Raw genomic sequence first — 25,444 nt, 5'->3', positions numbered from 1 at the left:
CTTCCTCCCTCCCTCCCTCCCTCCCTCCCTCCCTCCCTCCCTTCCTTCCTTCCTTCCTTTCTTTCTTGCATTGTAATATAAGCCTAACTCCAAAAAGAACAGCAATTGAACCATGCTTTTCTTCAAGGCAATAGTCTGCTAATAGTTTTCTAGATTTCTGAAATTTAAAAAAAAGCAGTTCATAGAAAAGACATCTCTATGGGAACATGCCTTGATGAGAATGTTGATGATAAAGATGATTGATGGCAATGATGATGATGGTGCTGTTGATTGACGGGGGATCATGATGGCAGCAGCTGCCATTTGTTACGCTCCTGTTATATGCCAGACACCAAGCAGAGTGTTTTCAATACATTATCTCACTTAATATCACAATATTCTCTGCACTTTCTCATATATAAAAGGGAGGTAATAATAGTACTTACCTCATAGGGTTGTTGGGAAAATTAAACAAAATATTATGTCAAGTGCTTAGAACACTGACTGGCACATAGTAGATGATCAGTAAATTCCAGCTCCAGTTATCATTAGAGCTCCATATTATAGGAGAGAAATTGAAAGCTGCATGGAATGAATGACTTGCCCAAGGTCATATAATGGTGAAGGCAGAATTTGAATGTAAGCAGTATTACAATAGAACCAGAATCAACCAGTATGTTATCTGGAGTATCCATCTCTACCCAACTCACAAACCCAGTTTGTTAAGGAAGCTGTCTGAGAGTGCAGGGGCATAATTAAGCTGACAGTTGGTATAAATGTAAGACAAAAGCTATACCCTTGACAGCTTGCCTTGCCATCAATTATGAAAATGAGTGAATAGATTATTGAAATGATCTCAGATGAGTAAATTATTCAAAGAGCCTCTCAGTTGGAAGTATTTCTAGAACTCCTGAACAGACAGATGAAAACCATTTTTTTTTTCTGACTGGGTCATCAACTCTTCTGTGTTGTAAGTGAATGCAAAGCCCTGAGCTCCTGTGATAGAGGGGAAAGAGAGGGAAGGAGGACGGGAGGAAAGGAGAGAATGAGAGGATGAACACCAGGCTTTAGTCTCAATGCTGCAGAACATAGAATAGACTTCCTCCATTATCTAGGAGAAAGTTTTCTTTTCTAACTATGTTCCCTGGAATGCTAGCTTCTTTCATAGTGCCACAGGGGTCTCTGACTGGATAGGGGTAAATGAGACAAGATCCAGCTATAGCCAGAGATGGTAAAGCTTTATCTGATTGGTATATTGGTGCTCCAAGCAAGCTTTCTTTTGGGGAAAAGATACAAAATTTCTAAAATAAGTTTGAAAGTGAGTAGAGTAAGGGGATTGAATTTAGACATCCTCTGAATATAACGCAAATAAATGGTAGGCATTTGTTGAGCACCTATTATAAGCCAAACCTTACAACATTGGCTTTATATTTAGTATTTCACTTCAGCTACAGTGATAACCCTATGATGTAGGTGGTATTCTCTGATTGTTGAGTAGGGAAGACCTGGAGATATTCAGTGACATTTTTTTCAATAGCTGAGAAAATATTCAAATTTAGGTCTTGTGGGTCTCCCAGGCTGGTGCTCATTCCACCACTTGACACAGTTTCTAGGATGAATGATGGGAATTTTCATAAAGGACCTAGAGATTCTTGTGAATATTATCTTCCTTGGAGGTGGGGTGGAGGGAATGAATGACAATACCTCGCCCTTTATGTAGACTCAAATCTTACTCTTTAGGATACATTAATTATTAACAATGACTGTCCCATGTGATTGATCTATATGTTTATTTATCTGTCCACCCAGCCAACCATCCAGTGATCAGTCATCTATATAATAAACCATCCGTCCGTCCATCCATCCATCAACCCATCTGACCAACCAACTTTCATCCATCCACCTGGTCAGCCACTCTTGACCCCCCACCCAATTACCCACTGCTGATCTGTTTGCCATGTACCCACTCTGTGCCAGGCTGGGGGTAGGTGTGGGTGAAGCCAAAATGAATAATACCGTGTCCCTGCCCTCAGAAAGGTCACAGTCTAGTGGGAGAGACAGAGAAATGAACTTTCAATTGCAACACAGATGGGTGTTAGTAGTAGAGGTAAGCCCAGGGCACTGCAGGACACCTACCCAGCCTGGGTATTAGGAAAGGGATGAGAAAAGTCTTCCTCAAAAGAGCTAACATGTCCTGAGTCCTAAAGGATGAAGAAGAGTTATCTAAAGGGCGAAGATCATTTGGCCCATTTTATTAACTGAATCACAAACATTCGAAGCCCCTGATTATTATTTCCTCATTTCACAATTTATCCAGTTAGCTAGCTGCAGCTGGATTGCTTCCCACCCACCTACAACCACCAGACCTCCATGATTGGCTGTCTGGACCTGCTCTCTACTTTCTCAGCATTGTGTCTGTCATGTTTGTTATTTCCCTCATTTACATGCTGATGGTGCAGACAGGAATGACATTTGTCTGTAAGAAAAGAGGCAGAACAGTGAAGAGTACTACCCCAGCAATCTGCTTCTGGCTACAAGTGACTGTGTCAGGCTGCCTTCTGTAGCTGCAGTTTGGTTTTCTCATCTGTGCTATTGGCAGCAGAAGCTGCACTTCCCACTACGCTGTTTTTCTTGGCTTTGGAGCCTGGGTTGGGCCAGAGAGAAAGGCAGATAGAAAAAGATTGAATATTCTGAGTGTTGATCTCTAAACTGTGAAAGACTTACTGTGCTTTCTAGATGCTGAAGACAAGAAAATTGGCTATCTGATACCTTGATATATTTCCCCACATTTAAAAAATAATAATAAAAAATAATAATTTCTGTGTCCTAGTTATAGCCTAGGGGCTTTATATTCATTACTTTGACCGCTTTTAAACAGATATTGACATGAGTACTATCATCCCTTCCCCAGTTTATATATAAAGAAAATGAGGCTCTGAGAAGATTGATGACTGGCCCCAGGTTACAGAAGCAAGCAAGTGGCAACTTCTAGATTCCAGCTCAGGTCTGTCAGATGATAAAGTCAATTTTATTTTGATGACATCATATGGTAGAGTTGGGGGTTCTTTGTATATTGATAGTGAAGGTTGTGATTGCTTTAATTATGAAAACCTTCCTTGGGAGCCCCCATCCCTGCATGGTGGACATGTTCTCAGTATTTGCAGGATGGGCTGTTAGAGGTACAAGATTCCCCACTGAACCAGGCATCTCTTCCTGATCTTAGCCCAAAGCATTCTACTAAGTTGCATGAAAATCTGCCACATAATCAGTCTCTCACATCTTTGTGCAAAACCAGTCAGCATTCCTCTGCAAACTTAAAGCTGTCAGTCGCCCTCCACTCCTGCAATATGTTGTGTGTTCATTCCTCATTACTCCATAATATGTTCATTATCTGTAGCCGTTGTCTTTTGAAAATGTGGTTTAAAACTCATTGCAATCATATCTATAGAGTTCTCAGAGTCTATTTTCCGTCCATTTGAATTATAATTCTGCAAATTAGAAAGATGGAATGGACCTGTTTGAGAAGGAAGGAGGTAGGGGCGGAATAATCTTGATTTCTCTCAGTGTGCAAATAAAGACTCCATTGGAAATGCATATGAGGAAAAAATCCTGAAGCTGGGAAAAGAAAAAATAATCAATTCTCATTCCCTTGAAGGGAGTTGTAAAATGACTTGAAGAAAATAATGTCCCCTTGATTATGCTGTGTTTAACTTTAAAGTTGAAACAGACAATCTGAGTTGGAAGAATCCTGATTCTTCATATCATTCCCCACCTTACTGGCCTCTATGTGCAGAGCAGATTATAGTTGACGGCATATTTTTTCTTTCCATGATTAAAGTGTGTTTGAAGAAAACAGAACAGGCAGATACGAGGTAGAAAAGGAGAGCAAGAATTGGATTTGTATAAGAGATCCTGACAACCAGCCTTCCTAGAGGAAAAGCAGGAACATTTACCTTGTTTTAACAAGTGAGGAGCTGAGATTCAGAGTAAAAAACTTGACCAGGGTTCCTTGGCAGGGACTGTACACATCTCTCTCCACAGATGCTTTCGAGTTGGTGCCTTGAATCAACACAGAAGGATTTGCATTTCATTACCAAAATGACACCCTGACCTTTGCATTCAGAAATTGTCACCTCGTTGAAAATGGATGAGGATTCAAAAATGTGGGACACCCATCCAGTTATACTATAAATCAATCAGGACAGAAGTTGGAGACAAAGATGTGTCTAATCCAGAGCCCAAATCCCAAATCAGTGTCCAAAGATAAGGGAGTGGTACATGCAGGCAAAGCCAGGTCAGCACCATTGTCAGCAGAAATGGGCTGATGCCCTCGTTCCCGCTTCATTGAGCCTGGCACTGGTTAGTAGCTGAGACATTTAAGAGAGAAGGGTGTTTGATCAATTTCATAGGAGTTGATAGTTCTGAGACCCAACTCAACCCTGAAAAGTTGCCATTCTTTGTATTTCTCAAATAATCAGTGTCTCCATCAGTAAAACGGAGCCAATGGTAATACCTACCCCATGGGGTTTCTGTAAGGATATTAATCCTGCCATTTATTAAATGCTTCCTGTATGTCAGAAAGAGCTTTAGATACATGATCTCTCTTAATTCACACAAAATCTTATGAGATTGGTACTATTAATATCCCCATTCTATAAATGAGAAAACTAAAGAATACAAAGAACTGGTTAATTTCCAAGAATCTGAACTGAGTTTTGAACCCCCATTTTTCTGATTCTGAAACCCATGCTTTGACCACTAAGTTCTGTTATCTTCCTCAATCAAATTCTAAAATGCAGGGGACATCACCCAGTGCTGTGGGAGGTAGAGGATGCAAGTGAGAAAAGCACACAGTTTGTTTTTCTGATACATAATAATTCCAAATAGTGAAAACAAAGAGCCTAACAATTTCTGAGCATTGACTGTGCCACAGCCCCTGAGCCAAACATATTACATACATTATCACGTTTTATGTTCACCAGAACCCTAAATGGTAGATTTCATAATTATTTTTATTTTACAGATGAGAAAACTGAGGCTGGAGAAGTGAATTAATTGCAACACGGTCACCCAGCCACTTCATACCTTGGGGGATTATAAATAATGTATGTAAAATATCCAGCAAAGGGCCTAGTACATAGGAGAAAAAGTTTAACAAATGGGAGCCATTATGCAAAGTACAGTATGGATTTTTTTTTTTTAGTATGGATTTTTTAAATGACAATTATCAAGGGTTTTTTGTTGTTTTTGTTGTTGTTGTTGTTGTTTGTCTGTTTTTGCATTTTGAGTGGGTTTCTGGAAGCCTATTGCTGGCATTCTCTTTTCTCAGAGGAGTTGGGCTTCAAGTTTAAAGATGAACATACTAAAGAATCATTGCATTTGTTTTGAGTCCCGTGTAAAGAGTTGAATACTGAAATGTAGGCAATTAAGCAAGTCCTGGGCCAGCAGTCAGAAAACTGTCTCTAGTTCTTTCACCTATTTTCTGTCCTTATTTGGTCCATGTTACTTGAATGAACATTAGTTTACTGCTCTGAAAAATTGTAATAATATCTCCACCTTTATGTGACTCTCTGCAATGAAGGCCAAATGAAATGAGATAATAAGTAGCAACTTGTAACCCACAAAGGGCTATATAAATTCTGGGGATTTTATATTATTAACCTCATAATGACATTTAGCACTCTGGCCAGGATGATTCTTCCAAATGTGTCTTGGAAATTTATCTGAAATTTCTTTTTTCTACTTCTTTTCTTTTTCCCCACAATACAGCTTCTTAACCAGTTGAGAACTCAAAAGTACATTCGTAAGGTTTCATTTTGGGGCATAAGGATCCAAGAAAGCTTGAGTTACATTTATAGTTAGGAAATTAATAGTATGTATTAATTGTGCATAACCTCAAGCCAGCAAATGGAATTAAAAATAATTGTCAGGCCTTAGGATTTATTGATAGAGCTAAAATAACACCAGGCTGCTTTTGGCAAGACCTTCTCTGTGTGCAGAATTATATTAATAGGCAATATCAGTTCTATCTAAAATAGAGAGAGTAAGTGAAGAACTTATCTGTCTCCCTTTGGGGGAAAAAAGCAAGTGCATTTCCTAAATGACATCTTGGTATATAAGACCTGGGTTTGGAGTTTTGATAAAATTAATGCCTTGCTCTCTCCTTTTCTGGAGATAGTCTGTGCCCTACATTTAGAGTTTAACTTCAATCTCAAGAGGACCTGCACATTGTAGATGGGATGGAATTAACCTTGACTGAATACCCACTATGGGCCAGGCTGGGAGTTTCACATAAAGGAATTAATGTAATTCTTACAAGAGCCCTGTATATAATAACACACCCAATATTGGTTGAGCAATGGTGACCACGTGGCAAACAGAGTAATAACTGCTTTGTAGGCATGATTTTATTTAATTCTCACAACAATCACATGATATGATTACTCTTATCATACCCACTTTACTGGGTGAAAGAGGAAACTAAGGCCCATGAAGGAAACAAGTAAATGTAGCCAAGTTGCACAGCTAGTAAGCATAAGAGCTGATATTCAGGCTCGAGTTCGGCCAACTCCGAAATCCACATTTTTTTCAGTACATATTACCAGAAGAAGACAAAGTTGTGATTACAGGAAGATCATAGTTATGGTAGTCAGGTTGGTATATCGATTTATTCAGTTGTTTACTTACTAAACGTTTATGTATTTACTCTGTAAGGGGCACTGGGTTGGGTGTAAGGGATACTAAGAACACAGTCCCCACCCTCAGTGAGTCTGCTGGGGCAGACAGGAGGGTGTATGGGTACTTAAAATACTTGATGAGATAAGCAAAGAGGAGGTCACCCGGCCAGTTTTGTGGGGTCATCAGGGACTGCTTCCCAGAAGAGCGGTTCTCTAGGTTGAGCTCCGAAGTGCAAGTAGGAAGTTGCCAGGCAGCGAGTGGGAAAGGGTTTTCTGTGCAGGGCGAGGAGCGTGTATGGATACCTGCCACTGAGAGGGGAGCTCAATGTATTGAGAAGGCTATGATTAGTGCTATGGGATTCATGAGTCCGTGTAAGGGGGGCAGGGGTAGAACAGGGATTTGGCTGTCAGAAATGAAGCTGGCATGAATGCAGAGAGCTAGAGATGCCTGGGAATGAGATAGATCATTTAGGCTACGGTCAGGCATGTTCACTTGATTCCAAGTGTAGTGAGAAACCATCCAAAGGCTTTAAGGGGGAGAGTGGAATGGTCACATATGCAGAGCTATTTAGAGTGACGGCTTGGGCTGCAGCTTGGAGGATAGGCTGGGAGGAATGCTATCTGGGGCAGGGGGAAAAGTCTGGAGGCGGTGGCAGAAACCAGTAACAGGTGAAGACCAGGACTGAGTGGTGGTCTGACTTAAGAAAGAAGTGGACAAGGAAAAATCAAATATTAGAACTATCAAGGCTTGGCGATTGATGGAATGTAAATAGGGGTGGAGGGAGAGGGGTGAATTAAGGAATATTTCCAAGGTTGAGATTTCAAGAACTCATATTGACACATGTGAGAAAAATTGTGCATTTTTTTAAAGAAATTGAAGGTAAGATGATGAGTTCTGCTCTGAGCCTGTTGAGTTTGAGGTTTCCTGGAGGCAGTAGAGAGGAGCTGGTGAAAGACAGCCATGTCTGAGAATGGTCAACATAGAGATGATAACAGAAGAGTGAGTAGCAGATGCCTGAGCATGGAGGTCTGAGGGCAGGAGGGAGGGTCAGGACATGTAAAACGTGTGCAGAAAAAGAGAAGCTTGCATTTTGGCAGAGCTGGAGAAGTCAAAGAGGTGGGAACTAGCCTGGAAAGGGTAGGATCATGACTGTCTAGGGCAGGGAGACTCAGGGAAGATGGGAGTGGGTCTCAGTGTCAAATAGATGCACCTGTTAGCTTTCGTGGTGAGAGGGCCACTGGCGATCTTGTTGAGGCCAGTTTTAGAGGAAAGGTTGGTGCAGAAGAGGACTGTGTCCTGCTCACAGATGATGGGATTAGTAGCAGAGAGGCCTCTGTCATCAGTGGAGGAGGGGAGAAGGAAGACGTGTGCCAAGACAGGTAAGTTCGTAGGGTATGCAGGTTGTCCAGAGGCTGTGAAATCAGAGGCAGATTCATCAGCTGGAAGTGAGGATGGAGCTGTCAGAGTTGCAGTTTCTCATGGGCAGGTGTGAAGGTTTGAAATACTTCCTAGGGAATGTAAGATGGCCAATCAGGAAAAGGGAAAAGAACTTTTGGTCAGAGACGGGGTCCTTACATTCCAAAGAGTATTCCTCTATGCGGTTACGTGACGCTCTCCACCTATACTCAGTGGTTTTCAGGTGAGGAAGTGGTTGGATTGACTGAGTTGGCAGAAGGTGGTACCAGGGAGGTGTGACAGGAAGACAAAGTGGGGGCAGGATAGTTGGGGATATGGCAGAACATGTATTGATGTGGTAGACGAAGAGGTCTGGGTTGGAATGGGGAGGAGGTGAAGGCATGAATGAGTAGATCAACTGGGAGGAAAGAGAGGGCCCTGGGACCATGGCCAAAATGATGTTGGAGAAGAGACATGAGAATAGCAGTGTGAGAGCACTGTGGGTTTTTCTAAATTGAGAATCATTGAATCACGCAGTTCTAAGTGAATTTCCCCTCATGGCAATGAGTGGCTAAAGTGGACTGGAGGTGGCCTTTGGAGAGGAGGTCAATAAACTGACCTCTATCTTTATCCAGATAGTCTGGCAAATATGAATGTATTTATGAAGGAAATGATACAATCATTTGAAAATAGGACAATTCCAAAAGATGTGGGAGCTGATAAATACCAACCATACATGTATGAAATCACCAATATTATCCCCAAGTGCTAAGTCATCAAGGGATCCCAAGGCCCATTGCCAATTTGAATTCAAATGCAACCAAATTGCAATGTGCACATAGCAACTTCAGCTTACTATCCAGGGGCTTCTATAATCTTGCCCCACTGTATCCCTTTATTCCTCTTTCCCTCTCATCCCCTTTGTACATTGTGTATTTCATCCAATTTGGGCAAAATCCTAGTCCACAAACATGTCCCTTAAGCTCAACTGCTATGCTTTTGTCCACACTATTTGTTCAACTTAGAAGTCTCTTCTCTCCACACCGGTTTTCCAACTCCTCCGCCTGTTCTACAACTTCCCTCAATTGCCGTTCCTCTCATAAGGTCTCCCCTCTCTCACCGGATCTCCTCTTCCACTTCTGATGCTCCCTTACATCTACTTCACCTTTCCTTTTTTGGCACTTGTCATTTTCTGTTTTATTTTATAACTAATTCTGAGAGCATTGTATTTTATTTTCCCTATCAGTAGGTGGGTTGCTTACACACAGAGACTTAGATCAGGGCTTGGTAAACATTTTATACAAAAGACAGCTAGTAAATATGTTAGGCTTGGCGGGCCATACTGTCTGGATGGCAAGTACTCAAATTCTGCTGTTTTAGTGTGAAAGCAACCATAAACAGCATATAAGGAAATGAGCATGGCTGTGTTCCAATCAAACTTTATTTATGGACATGGAAATTCAAATACCGTATCATTTTCACATGTCACAAAATATTATTCTTTCCATTGTTTTCAACCATTTAAAAATATAAGATCCACCCTTAGCTCATGGGCTGTATAAAAACCACTGGCCCTTGGGACAAAGTTTGCCAGTCCCCAGCTTAGAGTCCATTTACTGCTGTATCACCAGTGCTAGGACAGTGTATGGCACATAGTAAGCACTCAATAAACATTTGTTGAGTAGATTAACCAAAGAGTCAATGTAATCCAACCTTAACTGACCGAAAACCTAGAGAATAGCTTTGCTTTTTGGTTGTTAACGCTCAGAATCAAAAGGAATCTTGGACTTCTACCTTTGGCTATACTTTGTGTGAATCTGAAAAGTTTTGATTTAACTAAGGTGACATAGCTCATAGGCATCATCACTGAACTTGAATTTTGAGTCTTCTGACTCCAAGTCTAGGGTTCTTTTGAACGATGAGTTTGCCAGTATGATTCAATAAGAAATGCCGAGTAGCTCCCTGGATGGTCACCAAGATTTTCATTTCACCCGAGTAACTCTATGGGGCTCTGGCATTGTTAATTAGTGTCCAAGATGAGGATAATCAGTTTGAATGAAATTGGTTTGACAGTGGAGGGCTACTTAGGCTCAGTTTTCTGAAATAGCAAGTCTTATCTGGCCCATCCCAAGGGGATCTTTGTCTCCTACACCGCCTTCTAATAATCATGTTTTTAGCAGTGGGCAAAGCTGTGGTTAAGCTTATTACTGTTCCCTCACCATTAAATCTTCTTTTGGCTTTAGTGTTTCAAAGGATCCTCTCACTGGAATACTTTAGGACTCAGACAAGCCTGGAGCAAAGTAGTTTGGGGCCCGAGCTGAGCAAAGAAAAACGACTGTCAAAATACCATCTTATTTAAGGAGAATTGAAATTCTGATCCGGGTGCATTTCATCACAGGGATGGATTTCACCCATGCACAAGAGCTTTTGTTAGCATCTTTGTAATAACCAACAAGGCCTCAGGCACCAACCCCTGGCTCGCCCTTTCATTTAGAAGGAGGAAAACGTCCATCTCAAAGACTTAAATGTATTATTTTGCCCCAGATATGAAAGAACGAATGCCCATCAGAGAGACCTGACACCAAGTGTTCCAAACCCTTCAACTTTCACAACCCAATAACTTTTCACCCGCGAGAGAATTAAATACTTCGCAACTGATCAATACCCCCAGGTCTTATAACCTTATTTTAAAATTCTGCAGACACTGTCAAATGAGGTTAACTTTGAACGTTCAGGCTGAGATCCAAATGATACTGGCTTTTTTACATAATGCTGAATGAGGAAATCCACGAGCCTTTGGCCCCTTCTATCCCTTAAGTCAGGTTTGATGCATTGAAGTCTCCTGTTTCCTTAGTCTGCACTTTAATTACCTGGTACTTATCTCCTTTTATAAACTGTTACACACTCAGCCCCCAGTTTTTTTCACCACTTTGCAAGGTTTTCCTGGAAAAAAAAAAGTTGCCCAAGAGTAAGAGGAGGAGTCACACTGTATTCATATCCAGCCTTGTCATGATTTTCGGGCTGGTAAGAATGACTTGATAATCCCAGTGAATGAAGGGCCCTCTCAGCTCTCAGCCCAGCTCTGGAGGGCTCCTGACTACCTCCTAACTCTTAACCAACTCTGCCAAGGGAGCAAAGAGCTGCTAAATATCCTTCAAGTAAATATTCAAAAAAGAGCTATTTACTCTGCCGGATTGCAAATGGTATTTCATTTATCTTACAAGTAGAAACTACACTGATCTTTGAAATTTACTCAGAAGAGTACATTAGAAGGTCAAAAGAAAAACCTTTTCCGTATTTCTAAATTGTCTTTGCAAAGGTGTTAAAAAAATAATCGTGGTTATCACTACTATTATAATAGAGGACTGTCCTTAGGTCAAGTTCTCGTCCAATATTAGGTGCTTATCCTCCCCCACTCCAGGTCCTGTGTTTGTCCCATTTTCCTTCACATCTCCTCCTGAAGTGTTTTTGCAGACTTATCGGCATCCTGGTTTTCTTCGCCAAGGCAACAGCCTTTTTAGGAGTTCAACCAAGTTTAAGTCCAAATTTTGATGATAACAGATGCAGCAGTGTAAGCAGAGTCACATCGTCTTGGCCGTCAGCATCTCAGGTACAACGTGTGACAGAGGCAAGATGGAATCCCCCCTTCTAAGGCCCCTTACATAATGGATGGAGATTACCACAGAGGTGAAGAAAAAGTCTAATCAGCTGTTAGAGCCCTAAATTACATTCCTCTTGGTTGAAATCCCCAAATTACCTAATTGTCACGCAGTTCACATTTGAGCGGCTGATTTTTTCCCTGATCTATTATTCTAATCGCCTTTTGGATGTCGATGTTAGCCACGTCAACCCTGCAAGGGCTCACTGCAGCGCTGCTGTCAGAGACATGACCCAGGGTGGAATTCAAGGTCCTTAGAAGAATCAAGTCACAGGTACACTGCGGAAATAACTGGAAAACATGAAAGAAAACCACAAGCTAGCCACCTCTGGCTGTTCTCTCTCCTCCTCCTGTATTTCACAGGGAGAGAGCGCCTTGCTCCTCTCCAAAGGGGACAGGCCGTGCATCTGGGGAGGCTGAGCTCAGGTATCCCAGCTCCTCGGAGCATCGCTACTCGCAGCGGGGTCTTTCCAGTTGATCCGTAGAATGTTCCCTCATTTCCCTTGTTTGCCTTAATACTTCCCAGACCAAATCTGATGGCAACCTTGGGAATATCAAACAGTGGTGTAATGACCCCAGTCTCTCAAGTCAGATGGCCTGAGCTCAACCTCCAGTTGCTCTCTCTTGCTTTTCTGATCTTGGGCAAGTCACGTCAGCTCCCAGTTTCCCAATCTATAAAATGAGGGTAATGATGACCTTTTCCTTACAGGGATGTGAGGGTAAAATGAGAAAGTGCATGTTGGGGTGATCACAGTGTCTCAAGACGTGCCAGTTATTATACTTACTCATTATTTAATAATTATTACAGCCCATTGGAGGGCTGACTGATACAGAAGTTACATAATGAAGGACTCCCAGGAGAGGGTTCAAAAATTAATTAGTAATTGTGAGAGGGCTCCTTTTTATTTTTTGCTGATTTTTCAAGTCTCTCATGTTAAATGATTCCAACATGGAGCCAGAGGAGAGAAAGAAAACACTATTAACTGTTTAGCTAATGACCAGGACACATCACTTTTTAAGATCACATAAATAATTAAAAGTAAACCAAAGAAGTAGAACTTCTCTCCATCCCCAGGGACTGGGAACAGAGGAACTTTGTAGAACTGAAGATAATAAGTGAACTTCTGAAGAAAATGGAGGCTCATTGTTCCAGAGACTTTCACTTTTAAATCTGAGCTTGAACGAGCATTGAGCTCTTCTCCTGTTGAATGAACCTCAAGAGGAGAATGGACGCACTAGGCAGGTTGTTCGAGGAAATAACGGTAATCAAAACACGTCTCCATGAATTACCAGATCAGTGCTGAGTCCTAAGACGGCCAATGCCGTTATCCATAAAGATATTAGATTATCCTGAGAACAGTTATTATAGGAGAAAAAAAATCAACTGCTCCAATGTGAGCTGTATAGCAATCAGGCAATTCTGAAATTTCAACTGAGAGGAATTTAATTAAGGCTCTAATAGCTGATTCAACTCATTTAGATCTGCTGGCAATTGCTATGGGTTACATGAGAAACCCAAGAAGAAAGATTCCCATCTTTTCCTTATGCTATGTTTAATCCTGCTGGTAGCCATACGTATGACCCTTTAGGTGCTTCTCTTAGATCACCCAGAACAGAATGAGCTGGGATCCTGGTTAAAAAGTTAGGTTACCAAGCCTCATCCCACCTTTACTGATGCATACACTCCAGCGATCTAGGAGTCTGCATTCATTCACTCATTCATTTATTTTAATTGAGGTATAGTTGATTTACAATATTGTGTTAGTTCCAGGTATATAGCAAAGTGATTCAGTTATTTATATATGCGTATTTTCAGATTCTTTCCCATTATAGGTTATTACAAGATATTGACCTATAGTTCCCTGTGCTGTACAGTAAATCACTGTTGTTTATTTTATGTATAATGGTGTGTATCTGTTAATCCCATACTCCTAATTTATCCCTCCTCCCTCTTTCCCCTTGGAGTCTGCATTCTTAATCAGCCCCCAAGGAGAGGTTCTTATTCCTGCTAAAGTCTCATAATCCCACGACCTTCAGTAACTGCATTTAAGACAGTGCATTCAAAGGAAGCAGGTGCTTTACTTTAACACCTGAAAAGCAATTCTTAGTTTCACTCTGCCAGTGGCCATCTGAGACCCCATGGCACTGAAGACAAAGTAGGTTTGGTCCACACCTGCTTTTCAGCAGTTTTATTGTAGAAGCTTGTTTGAATATACCATGCAGGGGAAATCTGGGGTGCAGTGTGACATCTGGTTTCAGCAGACTCTAGCTGTCTTGAACAAACTTTAGATTGGGTCTTGGTTCACAAAAAAATCACTAGACTCAGCTGCAAACTACTCGAGATAGAGCACATTTCAACTTAATATCAAGTCAGGGTTGTGGCTCAGACATCTTTGTTGTAGTTTCCAGGTCAATCAAATTCAGATCTACTTTTGGCTTCGAGCAGCAACTGAAGACACAAAATTACTCATGTGTAAACCTATCAGCTCTGCATTTGCATGCAGAGGCATGGAAGTGATGCTAACGGTGACGCTATTTATGCTAAATAAGGACTTTAAGTCATTTTAAATTTCCTTCATGGACCTTTATCTTATGTCCTTTAGAAGACTTTATATTTCAGGTGGAGAGAAATTGGCCTTTTGTTTGTTTTTCTCCTGAAATTCATTTCCTGAAGAGTTAATTACTTTGTTTTTCTTAGAGTTAATTACTCTTTGTTTTAAAATTTCTGTGTTTTTCTCCTGAAATTCGTCTTCCTGAAGAGTTAATTAGTCACATTTTCTCCAGCTTGGGAGAAAATCCCTGCTTATTGTCTAGAGTGAAATGTTTTCCGGTGTTTTTGCACATGTGAAGTGTTTGTTTTAAGACCTGTTTCCCCCTTGGTTATGAAATCACTCAGTGAGCTAACCAGGGCCAGTCAAGCTGGAGCACAGGCAGCTTGAACTCTGCTTTCATTGTCGGTTTTAATAAATTTCATCTCTGATTTTTAATTTTACAATCCGTATTGTCTTGTCTCCAAGGAGAGGATCTGAGTAAACAGGCAACTCTCCTCTTCTAACTTTGAATTCTAAGTAACAGTTGATGCCGTGTTGCCTTCTGAATCGAGTTCAGTTCAGCAAATATTTATCGAACTGGAATGTGGTGAACACTGTACTACAGCCGATGTGGGTCATGTTGTGTGAAAGGCTGGCCAGGCCAGAGATTCTATAATACAGGGCAAACTGAGCCCTTAATCCCCACCCCCATACAGTTACACAATCGGTCTCTAAGTTGTATTGATTCCACCACTTTGGGATCCTGTGAGTTCATGCCCCCTCCCCATGCGGCCCTATGCCAGACTCATCCAGATTAATGCAGCTGCCTCCTGACCCATCACTCTGCCTTCAGAATCTTTTAGCCACAAACCCTTTCTCTGCACTGCACTGGGAAGAAGTGTCCTAATACGTCTGACTGATTGTATCCGTCCCCTGATTAAAAACCTTCAATAATCCCCAACCGCATCCCTCTACACAAGTCCATTGCCCTACGAACAAAATAGAACTCCGGAGCAAGCCACACACAGCTCTGCTGGTCTGGCTCATGGTTGGAAGTCAACTCCTTTAGAAGCATCTTTGGTTTCCTTGCAGAGCAGGAAGCTCTCTGCTCCAGTAGTATCCTGTGCCCACGCCAGCATGGCAGTTACCGCATTTATTATCTCATGTTATCTCATGGCCAGTGTGCTTTAACTCCTCTTCTCTCACCAGACTAGGAAGTCTGAGCCCTGGGACCAGCCTGCACTGCTCACAGCTGTAGCCCCAGAGCCTCCTGCAGTGCCTGGCACAGTGTAAAGCCCTGGACGCATGTGTATTGAGCTCATGAATGAACAAGCGAGAGAATTCAAGGGAAAAAGAGAATGCTCAAAACCGCATTCCAGCTGGAGTATTAAGCTGCAGGGGAGAGACGGTATTTGAGCTGTACCTGGAAAGAATGGGTAGGATTTCAGTCAGTGGAGATGATAAGGAGAGGAATTTCACGTAGAAGTAGTGCAGGCAAAGGCGGGGAAACGGGTGTCATTCAGGGTGTGTGTGGTGAGAGTGAAAAGTGTATGCGTCATTGTGGCTTAGTACTGTGCGTGTGTGTAGCGGTGTGAGTGTAGGTGTGTGTTAGGCACGTGTGTATGTGTAGTTGTACGTGTGTGGAGGTGAGTGTATATATGTGTGTGTTGTGAATTCAGGTAGGTATGAGTGTAGCTGTGTGTTTATGTGTAGATGTATAAATGTATGATATATATATATGTGTGCGTGTGTACAGGTTTGAATCCACTTATGTGTGGATGTTTTTCAGTAGTAAATGCTGCAGTGCTACATGATCCCCAGTGGGTTGAATCCGCAGATATGGAGGAACCATGGTTATGGAGGACCAACTATATCTTATACACGAATTTTTGACTGCACGAAGGGTCAGTGCTCCTAAACCCCACGTTGCTCAAGGGTTAACTGTATACACATATGCACATACATATATACGTACATACATGTGTGAGTATGTGTAGGTGTAAGCGTATGTGTGTTTGAAGGTGTAGATGTATATGTTTTAGTGTGAGGGTGTGTATAGGGTGTACAAAAGAGAAATCAAAAAAGTGATAGAAAGAGAGGGAGGACAGAGTGTATTGAGGTTGATGGGACCTACACTGTAGGGTCCATTAATGTAAGAGGAGTCTGATTGATTCTGTGGACAGTATGAGTCATGGAAGGATTTGAGTAGAGGTAGATCTATGATTTTGGTGTTTAGATATACGTTTTTAGGGAGTGGCTTGGGAGAGAACAGTTGCGAGGTGATTTTAACTGTCTCTTGTAAGCATTTCATGAATAGATCAAATGCGATCAAGCACTCATACCTCTTTGGAAGGAGAGTCACAAACATCTATTAACCTCATTTCTTCCAGCCTCTTGCAGCCTCTGTGACATCGCTATGGATTTAACCAGACCTTAAGGGATGAATATTAACTTATGACAGTTTCTGGAGATGAAATTATCTTTGCTCTGAGAAAATATTGGCTGAACGTTTTGATAAGTAATCACTGCCCTGTCACAAAACACTTCCTAGGAGCTGAAGAGGAATTAGCTTTCTAAAAGCACAGCATTTAAATTTTATTAATAAGAACAGATTTAAAAATCATTACAAAGTTAATTTCCCCTTTCTACACTTCTTTTAACAAAATCACTTTTGTCCATTAGAGGTCAATTATTCTTCTTTGTCCTCAAAACTTCAGTTTATTTGCTGAAAACATTTAAAGGTTTATCACCAAAATCCAGTTTATTTTGAAGATAAAGATTTTTTTTCTTCTCCCACACAGCCTAGTTGGGGGAATTTGGGACTGTTTTCAAGTCCAAAATTCATGATAGAGATAAAAATCATCTGCCCACACCTTCTTCTTGTGCATAGGGTGTTTATAAGAGTTAAAATAGTGCTAAGAATAGTGCCTAATAATCTCTGGACCTAGAGATTATCGTACTAAATGAAGTCAAGTCAGACAGAGAAAGACAGATATCATATGATGTCACTTATATGTGGAATCTAAAAAAAAATGATACAAATGAACTTATTTACAAGGCAGGAATAGACTCACAGACATAGAAAAGAAATTTATGGTTACCCAAAGGGAAAGAGAGGGAGGGATAAATTAGGAGTTTGGGATTAGCAGACACAAACCACTGTCATCTAATGTTACAGACTCTGCTAAGTGTGGTGTGTTCATTCATTCCATCAACACCTATCCAGCTGTGCCAGGCCCTGAGTTAGAAGCTGTAGACATAGAAACCAACTAATATACATATGTATTACTGTATATAATATAATATATATATATATATCCCTGCTAGACTGAGGAATCACAATCTAATGAGTGAAACATATACACAGACACATAGGTTGTTGAGGTATAATATTGTTAGGCAAATGAAAATTAGGTATTTAAATCAAATCAAGGATTTGTGAATGAAATGTTATGATGTCGGAGATGTCCTTCAATATAATACGGGCGATGTGGTTGGGAGTATAAATGAAACAAGATTGACCGTGAGTTAGTCATGAATGAAGCTAGATAATGGGAAGATGGAGATATATTCTAGTGTTTTACTTTCGTATAAGTTAAAATTTTTCCATAATAAAAAAAGAAAAAAGAAGAATGGAGGGGGCAAGAAGCCTCCACTTTGGGGGAAGTTATATATGGACCCATGTTCATGATGATTTCTTCATTTCTTTTTCCGTTCTGGATAACAGACTAGATTAACTCTTACGGCAAATCTCAGCTCCTTAACTGGGCCTGCAAGGCTTTGCATCATCCGGCCTCTGCCAGCCTGGAGGGCGCTTCCTGCCTCTGCTTCCTCTATCCCCTCATCCCCTCATCTTGGATTTCCAATCTCAGCTTAAGTGCCACCTCTTGGGGAAGACTTATGTGATTTCTTTCCCCCTTTCTCCAGTCTTAGACCCATATTTTATTTCTTCCTCCCAGTTTGTATGATGTACATTTTTGTGTGGTTATTTGACTCATGTTTGTTTTCCCAGTTAGCATAAAAATTCCTTGCAAGTAAAAGTTGTGCTGCTGGCACTGCAGTACCTTAGTGCCTAGCACAGTGCTTGGCACCTAGTAGCCACTCAGTAAATATTTATGGAGTAAACGAATCTCTATTAAGCCTGTCTACAGACTCCAGACTCGGTTATAGTCCTTTGTAAATAGGAACATAGGAGAGGAAGGCGAAGGATGTCTGTTTCTCCCCTATCTGGTTGAGATTTTTGGCGTTTGGAACAGGAGCCTGTCAGACTCAAGAGAAGGAGGTAAGAGCTCTCAGGATCTAGGGCAATGTTTACACAGCAGCTTCAGCTCCTAATCAAGTTTTCCCACCCACCACTTGCTTCCACCCTCCTTGGCTGACCCATGGGTGCTTACTTAGACATGTTGGGAAGAGAGAGAGGAGCTTAGAGGAGATTTAGGAAGTTATTGCACTCTGGGAACTCATAAACCTTTGCAGCCTCTCTCTCCATGAGCCAGCCTTGGGCTGGAACCTTTGCCTGCCTCCCATGGTGTAGGGGGAAGGCGAAGGATGTCTGTTTCTCCCCTATCTGGTGTATAAAATCCTGGAGTTGAGATTTTTGGCGTTTGGAACAGGAGCCTGTCAGACTCAAGAGAAGGAGGTAAGAGCTCTCAGGATCTAGGGCAATGTTTACACAGCAGCTTCAGCTCCTAATCAAGTTTTCCCACCCACCACTTGCTTCCACCCTCCTTGGCTGACCCATGGGTGCTTACTTAGACATGTTGGGAAGAGAGAGAGGAGCTTAGAGGAGATTTAGGAAGTTATTGCACTCTGGGAACTCATAAACCTTTGCAGCCTCTCTCTCCATGAGCCAGCCTTGGGCTGGAACCTTTGCCTGCCTCCCATGGTGTAGGGTATGTGACATGGTCAGTGACATCACCAAAGATTCTGCTGGCTAAACGGGCTTTGCCTCTATTTATGTTACCTTGGGACTTTAGGAGCTGTCTCCGCAAGGAAGAAAGGGTCTTGGAGCAATAACATGATTACTGCAGATCAGTTAATAGAAACACTAGTGGGAAAGCACCTTTGGATTCACATAGTTCCATGGTATAGCTCTGGATCCACCACTTACTAGCTGTGCAAGTTTGGGCAGTTTACATAATCTCTCTGTGCTTCAGTTTGCTGAACTGTGACGCTGGAATAATAATCCTTACCACGTGGAATTTGTAGGATTAAGCTAAGTGGTAATATTGGCACATTTCCCGACTACGCAGACACGCTCAAAAGTGACATTGTTATAAGTATAGCATCAAATGCAGTGGTGGAGATGGGAGCAAAGTTCTCTATTACCAGGGAAGACAGGAATGCTTTTACAGATTAGGTGATATTTGAGCTGTATCTTAAATGCTACCTACAAAAATAAAATAAGATCATCTGCCATATATGTTACATGTTAAGTTCTGTGCTCAATGCTTCAAGGACATTTTTGGCTCATTCAAATCTCACTACAGTTCTGAAAGCATATCCTGTTGCAATCCACATTTTACAGATAGAGAAAGCAAAGCTCAGAGAGGTTAAGCAACTTTCCCAAGGCTGCTCAGCTAATGGATGAAGCCAGGATTAGCACTTAGTTCTGTGTGACTCTAAAAACCATCGTCTTACGCACTGAACTGCCCAGGCTCTTTTGAAGGCTATGTTTGAGTTTTCTAAGGGAGGTGAAAAAGAAAGAGATGGGTATGACATGTTCCAAAAGGAAGAGCTTGGATATCTCTTTATCTATTTGCATGTTTATTATTATTGGCTTGGTCTTTGTCTGGCAGCCGACTGATGGTTCCAACAAGGCAGGAATCGTTCTGTTTTAACCCTCATTGTTCCCGGGCTGGTGTCAGCACGCACATAGCTGGTGTTCAATAAATCTATGTTGAATGAATTAAGAATATGATGGGCTCCACATTCTCTCCAGCCTGTGTTACATCACAGCCTGAGGAGATGAACGTGTTTGCTTGACCAGATTACTCTACTGCCCTTCCTAACTTAAAAAGGAAGGTATCAGTGAAGCTGGACAGTTTTGTAATTGGCCACACAGCATGTTTCTCTACGAGCAGCAAACATTTTCCAGTCCAAATGATGATGTCATCTTCCAAAGCACCGATTGCCTTCTCTCCTGCCACCTATCACCTCTCCTGGTGGTCCAGCGTGTCTGAATTCTCTTTAAGGGCCTGAGATTCATTTCTGGTGACACTTACATTACAGGAGGAGAGGTGAGTGGGTCATATCAACACAGACAAGGCTGGACTTGGCACTTAGCTCTTCAGACGAGGTATTTTCCTTGAGGTTTGTGTTACAAATAAAGCGCCGACCTGTGGTGTCGAGCAGTTGCACGTGGGAGCAGGAAGAGGAAGCACAAAATGCAGTGCTGGGGGCAGCTTTCTCCCAGCGTGTACGCGAAGAGTGCCAATAAGCTGTCAAGTAAAATTAAGGTTCAACACATACAGACTTCAATTTGATTTCACTAAGATGCCGACAGCTGCTCAGAGGGAACACAATCGATTCTGTTTTGACAGGTCTTGATGTACGGTAAGCAGTAAAATTCTCCACTCTGTGCTGGATTAATAAAAATTCACCTTAATTTCAACTCAAATAGAACCGTATCTGAGCTTGAAGGGAAGCTTCTCTTCTGCTCACCTGCTCTACCCCCTTGTTTCTCCCGCCAGTCCTCCCTCTTTTTTGCTCTTGGACTTCATCTTCCTCTCCCCTTTCCTCTTTTTCTTTTTCTTAGCACTTTTAAAATCTCTCTCCCTCTCACTGACTCTCTTCTATACTTAAAAGGGAGAGTTTGGAGTCCTTACTACGTGCTGAGCACTGCCCTGTATGCTTTTCTCGAATTGCCTTATTTAATTCCCACGACATCCTTATAAAGTAGGTGGAATTGTGTCTATTTACAGATGAAAAAACAGATGTTCATAGAGATTAAAAGCCTGCCTGGGGCTGTACAGCTAGTAAGTGGCAGATTTGGGGATTCAAGCCTAGACCTCTGATCCTAAAAGTCCTTGCTGCTTTCATGACGTTAGTGGTCCTGAGCTCTGGCAGAACATCACAATCACTTGGGGATCTCCAACGGCATCAGTGCTTTGTCACGACCCCCGTATGTATTAGTCTGGGGAGAGTCCAGGGCATGGGAGCTGTGCAGTATTCTGCTTTCCCTTTGTCCTCATCTTTCTTAGCATGTAAACAGAAGTGTACGTTGAGGTAGGTAGCAGAAAAGCCCTGAAGATGACGGGGTTCTTCTCCCATACCTCTTACGGGGGAGGACTCACCTTTCTGGTAGCCAGTGGTGCAGGAAAGCACAGGTGTGTCTTTCTCTCTATACTGCAGGTGGGCAAGTGGGAGAACCAGACCCTGAGCCTGAGGCACGCTGTGTGGCCCAGGTACAAGTCGTTTTCGGACTGTGAGCCAGACGACAACCATCTGAGCATCGTCACGCTGGAGGAGGCCCCCTTTGTCATCGTGGAAGACATAGACCCGCTGACTGAGACGTGTGTGAGGAACACTGTGCCATGTCGGAAGTTCATCAAAATCAAGTGAGTCCAGGGATGCTGTCGGTTGAATGTGCCCAATCCTTTACAATAGCCTGTATCACTGATAACAGCGGTATCTCTACAATAATAATAGAATGTAATATAAAATATACTCTATTATAATAGGTGCATATAAAAATAGATTTTTTTAAAAGACCTGGAACTACACCAGGTGGTTTGCATTCATTTGATTCCAACAACGGCAATACGAGGTGCATGGTTTTGTGGCTCACGGGGCCAGCCGCTCCGCGGCATGCGGGATCCTCCCGGACCGGGGCACGAACTCGTGCCCCTGCATCGGCAGGCGGACTCTCAACCACTGCGCCACCAGGGAAGCCAGGTAAGAGCTCTCAGGATCTAGGGCAATGTTTACACAGCAGCTTCAGCTCCTAATCAAGTTTTCCCACCCACCACTTGCTTCCACCCTCCTTGGCTGACCCATGGGTGCTTACTTAGACATGTTGGGAAGAGAGAGAGGAGCTTAGAGGAGATTTAGGAAGTTATTGCACTCTGGGAACTCATAAACCTTTGCAGCCTCTCTCTCCATGAGCCAGCCTTGGGCTGGAACCTTTGCCTGCCTCCCATGGTGTAGGGTATGTGACATGGTCAGTGACATCACCAAAGATTCTGCTGGCTAAACGGGCTTTGCCTCTATTTATGTTACCTTGGGACTTTAGGAGCTGTCTCCGCAAGGAAGAAAGGGTCTTGGAGCAATAACATGATTACTGCAGATCAGTTAATAGAAACACTAGTGGGAAAGCACCTTTGGATTCACATAGTTCCATGGTATAGCTCTGGATCCACCACTTACTAGCTGTGCAAGTTTGGGCAGTTTACATAATCTCTCTGTGCTTCAGTTTGCTGAACTGTGACGCTGGAATAATAATCCTTACCACGTGGAATTTGTAGGATTAAGCTAAGTGGTAATATTGGCACATTTCCCGACTACGCAGACACGCTCAAAAGTGACATTGTTATAAGTATAGCATCAAATGCAGTGGTGGAGATGGGAGCAAAGTTCTCTATTACCAGGGAAGACAGGAATGCTTTTACAGATTAGGTGATATTTGAGCTGTATCTTAAATGCTACCTACAAAAATAAAATAATAGCAGCTGCCATATATGTTACATGTTAAGTTCTGTGCTCAATGCTTCAAGGACATTTTTGGCTCATTCAAATCTCACTACAGTTCTGAAAGCATATCCTGTTGCAATCCACATTTTACAGATAGAGAAAGCAAAGCTCAGAGAGGTTAAGCAACTTTCCCAAGGCTGCTCAGCTAATGGATGAAGCCAGGATTAGCACTTAGTTCTGTGTGACTCTAAAAACCATCGTCTTACGCACTGAACTGCCCAGGCTCTTTTGAAGGCTATGTTTGAGTTTTCTAAGGGAGGTGAAAAAGAAAGAGATGGGTATGACATGTTCCAAAAGGAAGAGCTTGGATATCTCTTTATCTATTTGCATGTTTATTATTATTGGCTTGGTCTTTGTCTGGCAGCCGACTGATGGTTCCAACAAGGCAGGAATCGTTCTGTTTTAACCCTCATTGTTCCCGGGCTGGTGTCAGCACGCACATAGCTGGTGTTCAATAAATCTATGTTGAATGAATTAAGAATATGATGGGCTCCACATTCTCTCCAGCCTGTGTTACATCACAGCCTGAGGAGATGAACGTGTTTGCTTGACCAGATTACTCTACTGCCCTTCCTAACTTAAAAAGGAAGGTATCAGTGAAGCTGGACAGTTTTGTAATTGGCCACACAGCATGTTTCTCTACGAGCAGCAAACATTTTCCAGTCCAAATGATGATGTCATCTTCCAAAGCACCGATTGCCTTCTCTCCTGCCACCTATCACCTCTCCTGGTGGTCCAGCGTGTCTGAATTCTCTTTAAGGGCCTGAGATTCATTTCTGGTGACACTTACATTACAGGAGGAGAGGTGAGTGGGTCATATCAACACAGACAAGGCTGGACTTGGCACTTAGCTCTTCAGACGAGGTATTTTCCTTGAGGTTTGTGTTACAAATAAAGCGCCGACCTGTGGTGTCGAGCAGTTGCACGTGGGAGCAGGAAGAGGAAGCACAAAATGCAGTGCTGGGGGCAGCTTTCTCCCAGCGTGTATGCGAAGAGTGCCAATAAGCTGTCAAGTAAAATTAAGGTTCAACACATACAGACTTCAATTTGATTTCACTAAGATGCCGACAGCTGCTCAGAGGGAACACAATCGATTCTGTTTTGACAGGTCTTGATGTACGGTAAGCAGTAAAATTCTCCACTCTGTGCTGGATTAATAAAAATTCACCTTAATTTCAACTCAAATAGAACCGTATCTGAGCTTGAAGGGAAGCTTCTCTTCTGCTCACCTGCTCTACCCCCTTGTTTCTCCCGCCAGTCCTCCCTCTTTTTTGCTCTTGGACTTCATCTTCCTCTCCCCTTTCCTCTTTTTCTTTTTCTTAGCACTTTTAAAATCTCTCTCCCTCTCACTGACTCTCTTCTATACTTAAAAGGGAGAGTTTGGAGTCCTTACTACGTGCTGAGCACTGCCCTGTATGCTTTTCTCGAATTGCCTTATTTAATTCCCACGACATCCTTATAAAGTAGGTGGAATTGTGTCTATTTACAGATGAAAAAACAGATGTTCATAGAGATTAAAAGCCTGCCTGGGGCTGTACAGCTAGTAAGTGGCAGATTTGGGGATTCAAGCCTAGACCTCTGATCCTAAAAGTCCTTGCTGCTTTCATGACGTTAGTGGTCCTGAGCTCTGGCAGAACATCACAATCACTTGGGGATCTCCAACGGCATCAGTGCTTTGTCACGACCCCCGTATGTATTAGTCTGGGGAGAGTCCAGGGCATGGGAGCTGTGCAGTATTCTGCTTTCCCTTTGTCCTCATCTTTCTTAGCATGTAAACAGAAGTGTACGTTGAGGTAGGTAGCAGAAAAGCCCTGAAGATGACGGGGTTCTTCTCCCATACCTCTTACGGGGGAGGACTCACCTTTCTGGTAGCCAGTGGTGCAGGAAAGCACAGGTGTGTCTTTCTCTCTATACTGCAGGTGGGCAAGTGGGAGAACCAGACCCTGAGCCTGAGGCACGCTGTGTGGCCCAGGTACAAGTCGTTTTCGGACTGTGAGCCAGACGACAACCATCTGAGCATCGTCACGCTGGAGGAGGCCCCCTTTGTCATCGTGGAAGACATAGACCCGCTGACTGAGACGTGTGTGAGGAACACTGTGCCATGTCGGAAGTTCATCAAAATCAAGTGAGTCCAGGGATGCTGTCGGTTGAATGTGCCCAATCCTTTACAATAGCCTGTATCACTGATAACAGCGGTATCTCTACAATAATAATAGAATGTAATATAAAATATACTCTATTATAATAGGTGCATATAAAAATAGATTTTTTAAAAGACCTGGAACTACACCAGGTGGTTTGCATTCATTTGATTCCAACAACGGCAATACGAGGTGCATGGTTTTGCCCATTTTAAACATGACAAAAACTGAGTTATGAGAAGATTAAGAAGCACATTCAAAGCCACTCAGCTAGTAGATGGAAGAGGCAGGACTCAAACACTTGTCCATCTGACTCCACCACCATATTCTTTTTTTTTTTTTTTTTTTTTTGCGATACGCGGGCCTCTCAC

The 25,444-nt window shown here is 42.3% G+C and overlaps 1 protein-coding gene across 1 annotated transcript in view; it reads left to right on the top strand.

Annotated features, from left to right (window-relative positions):
• The window catches only part of GRIN2A (glutamate ionotropic receptor NMDA type subunit 2A), a 161,911-nt gene that overhangs the window by 48,992 nt on the left and 87,475 nt on the right, over positions 1-25,444 (top strand). Inside the window, exon 3 of the mRNA XM_028499144.1 lies at positions 21,595-21,800. Within this exon, the coding sequence (XP_028354945.1) occupies positions 21,595-21,800 (206 nt within the window). The remainder of the gene's footprint in view (positions 1-21,594; positions 21,801-25,444) is intronic.

This window comes from Physeter macrocephalus, chromosome 14 (assembly GCF_002837175.3).
Source record: "Physeter macrocephalus isolate SW-GA chromosome 14, ASM283717v5, whole genome shotgun sequence".
NCBI classification, from domain to species: Eukaryota; Metazoa; Chordata; class Mammalia; order Artiodactyla; family Physeteridae; genus Physeter; species Physeter macrocephalus.
Note: the sequence above shows the minus strand (reverse complement) of the source record. Positions and strands in the feature narration are given on the sequence as shown.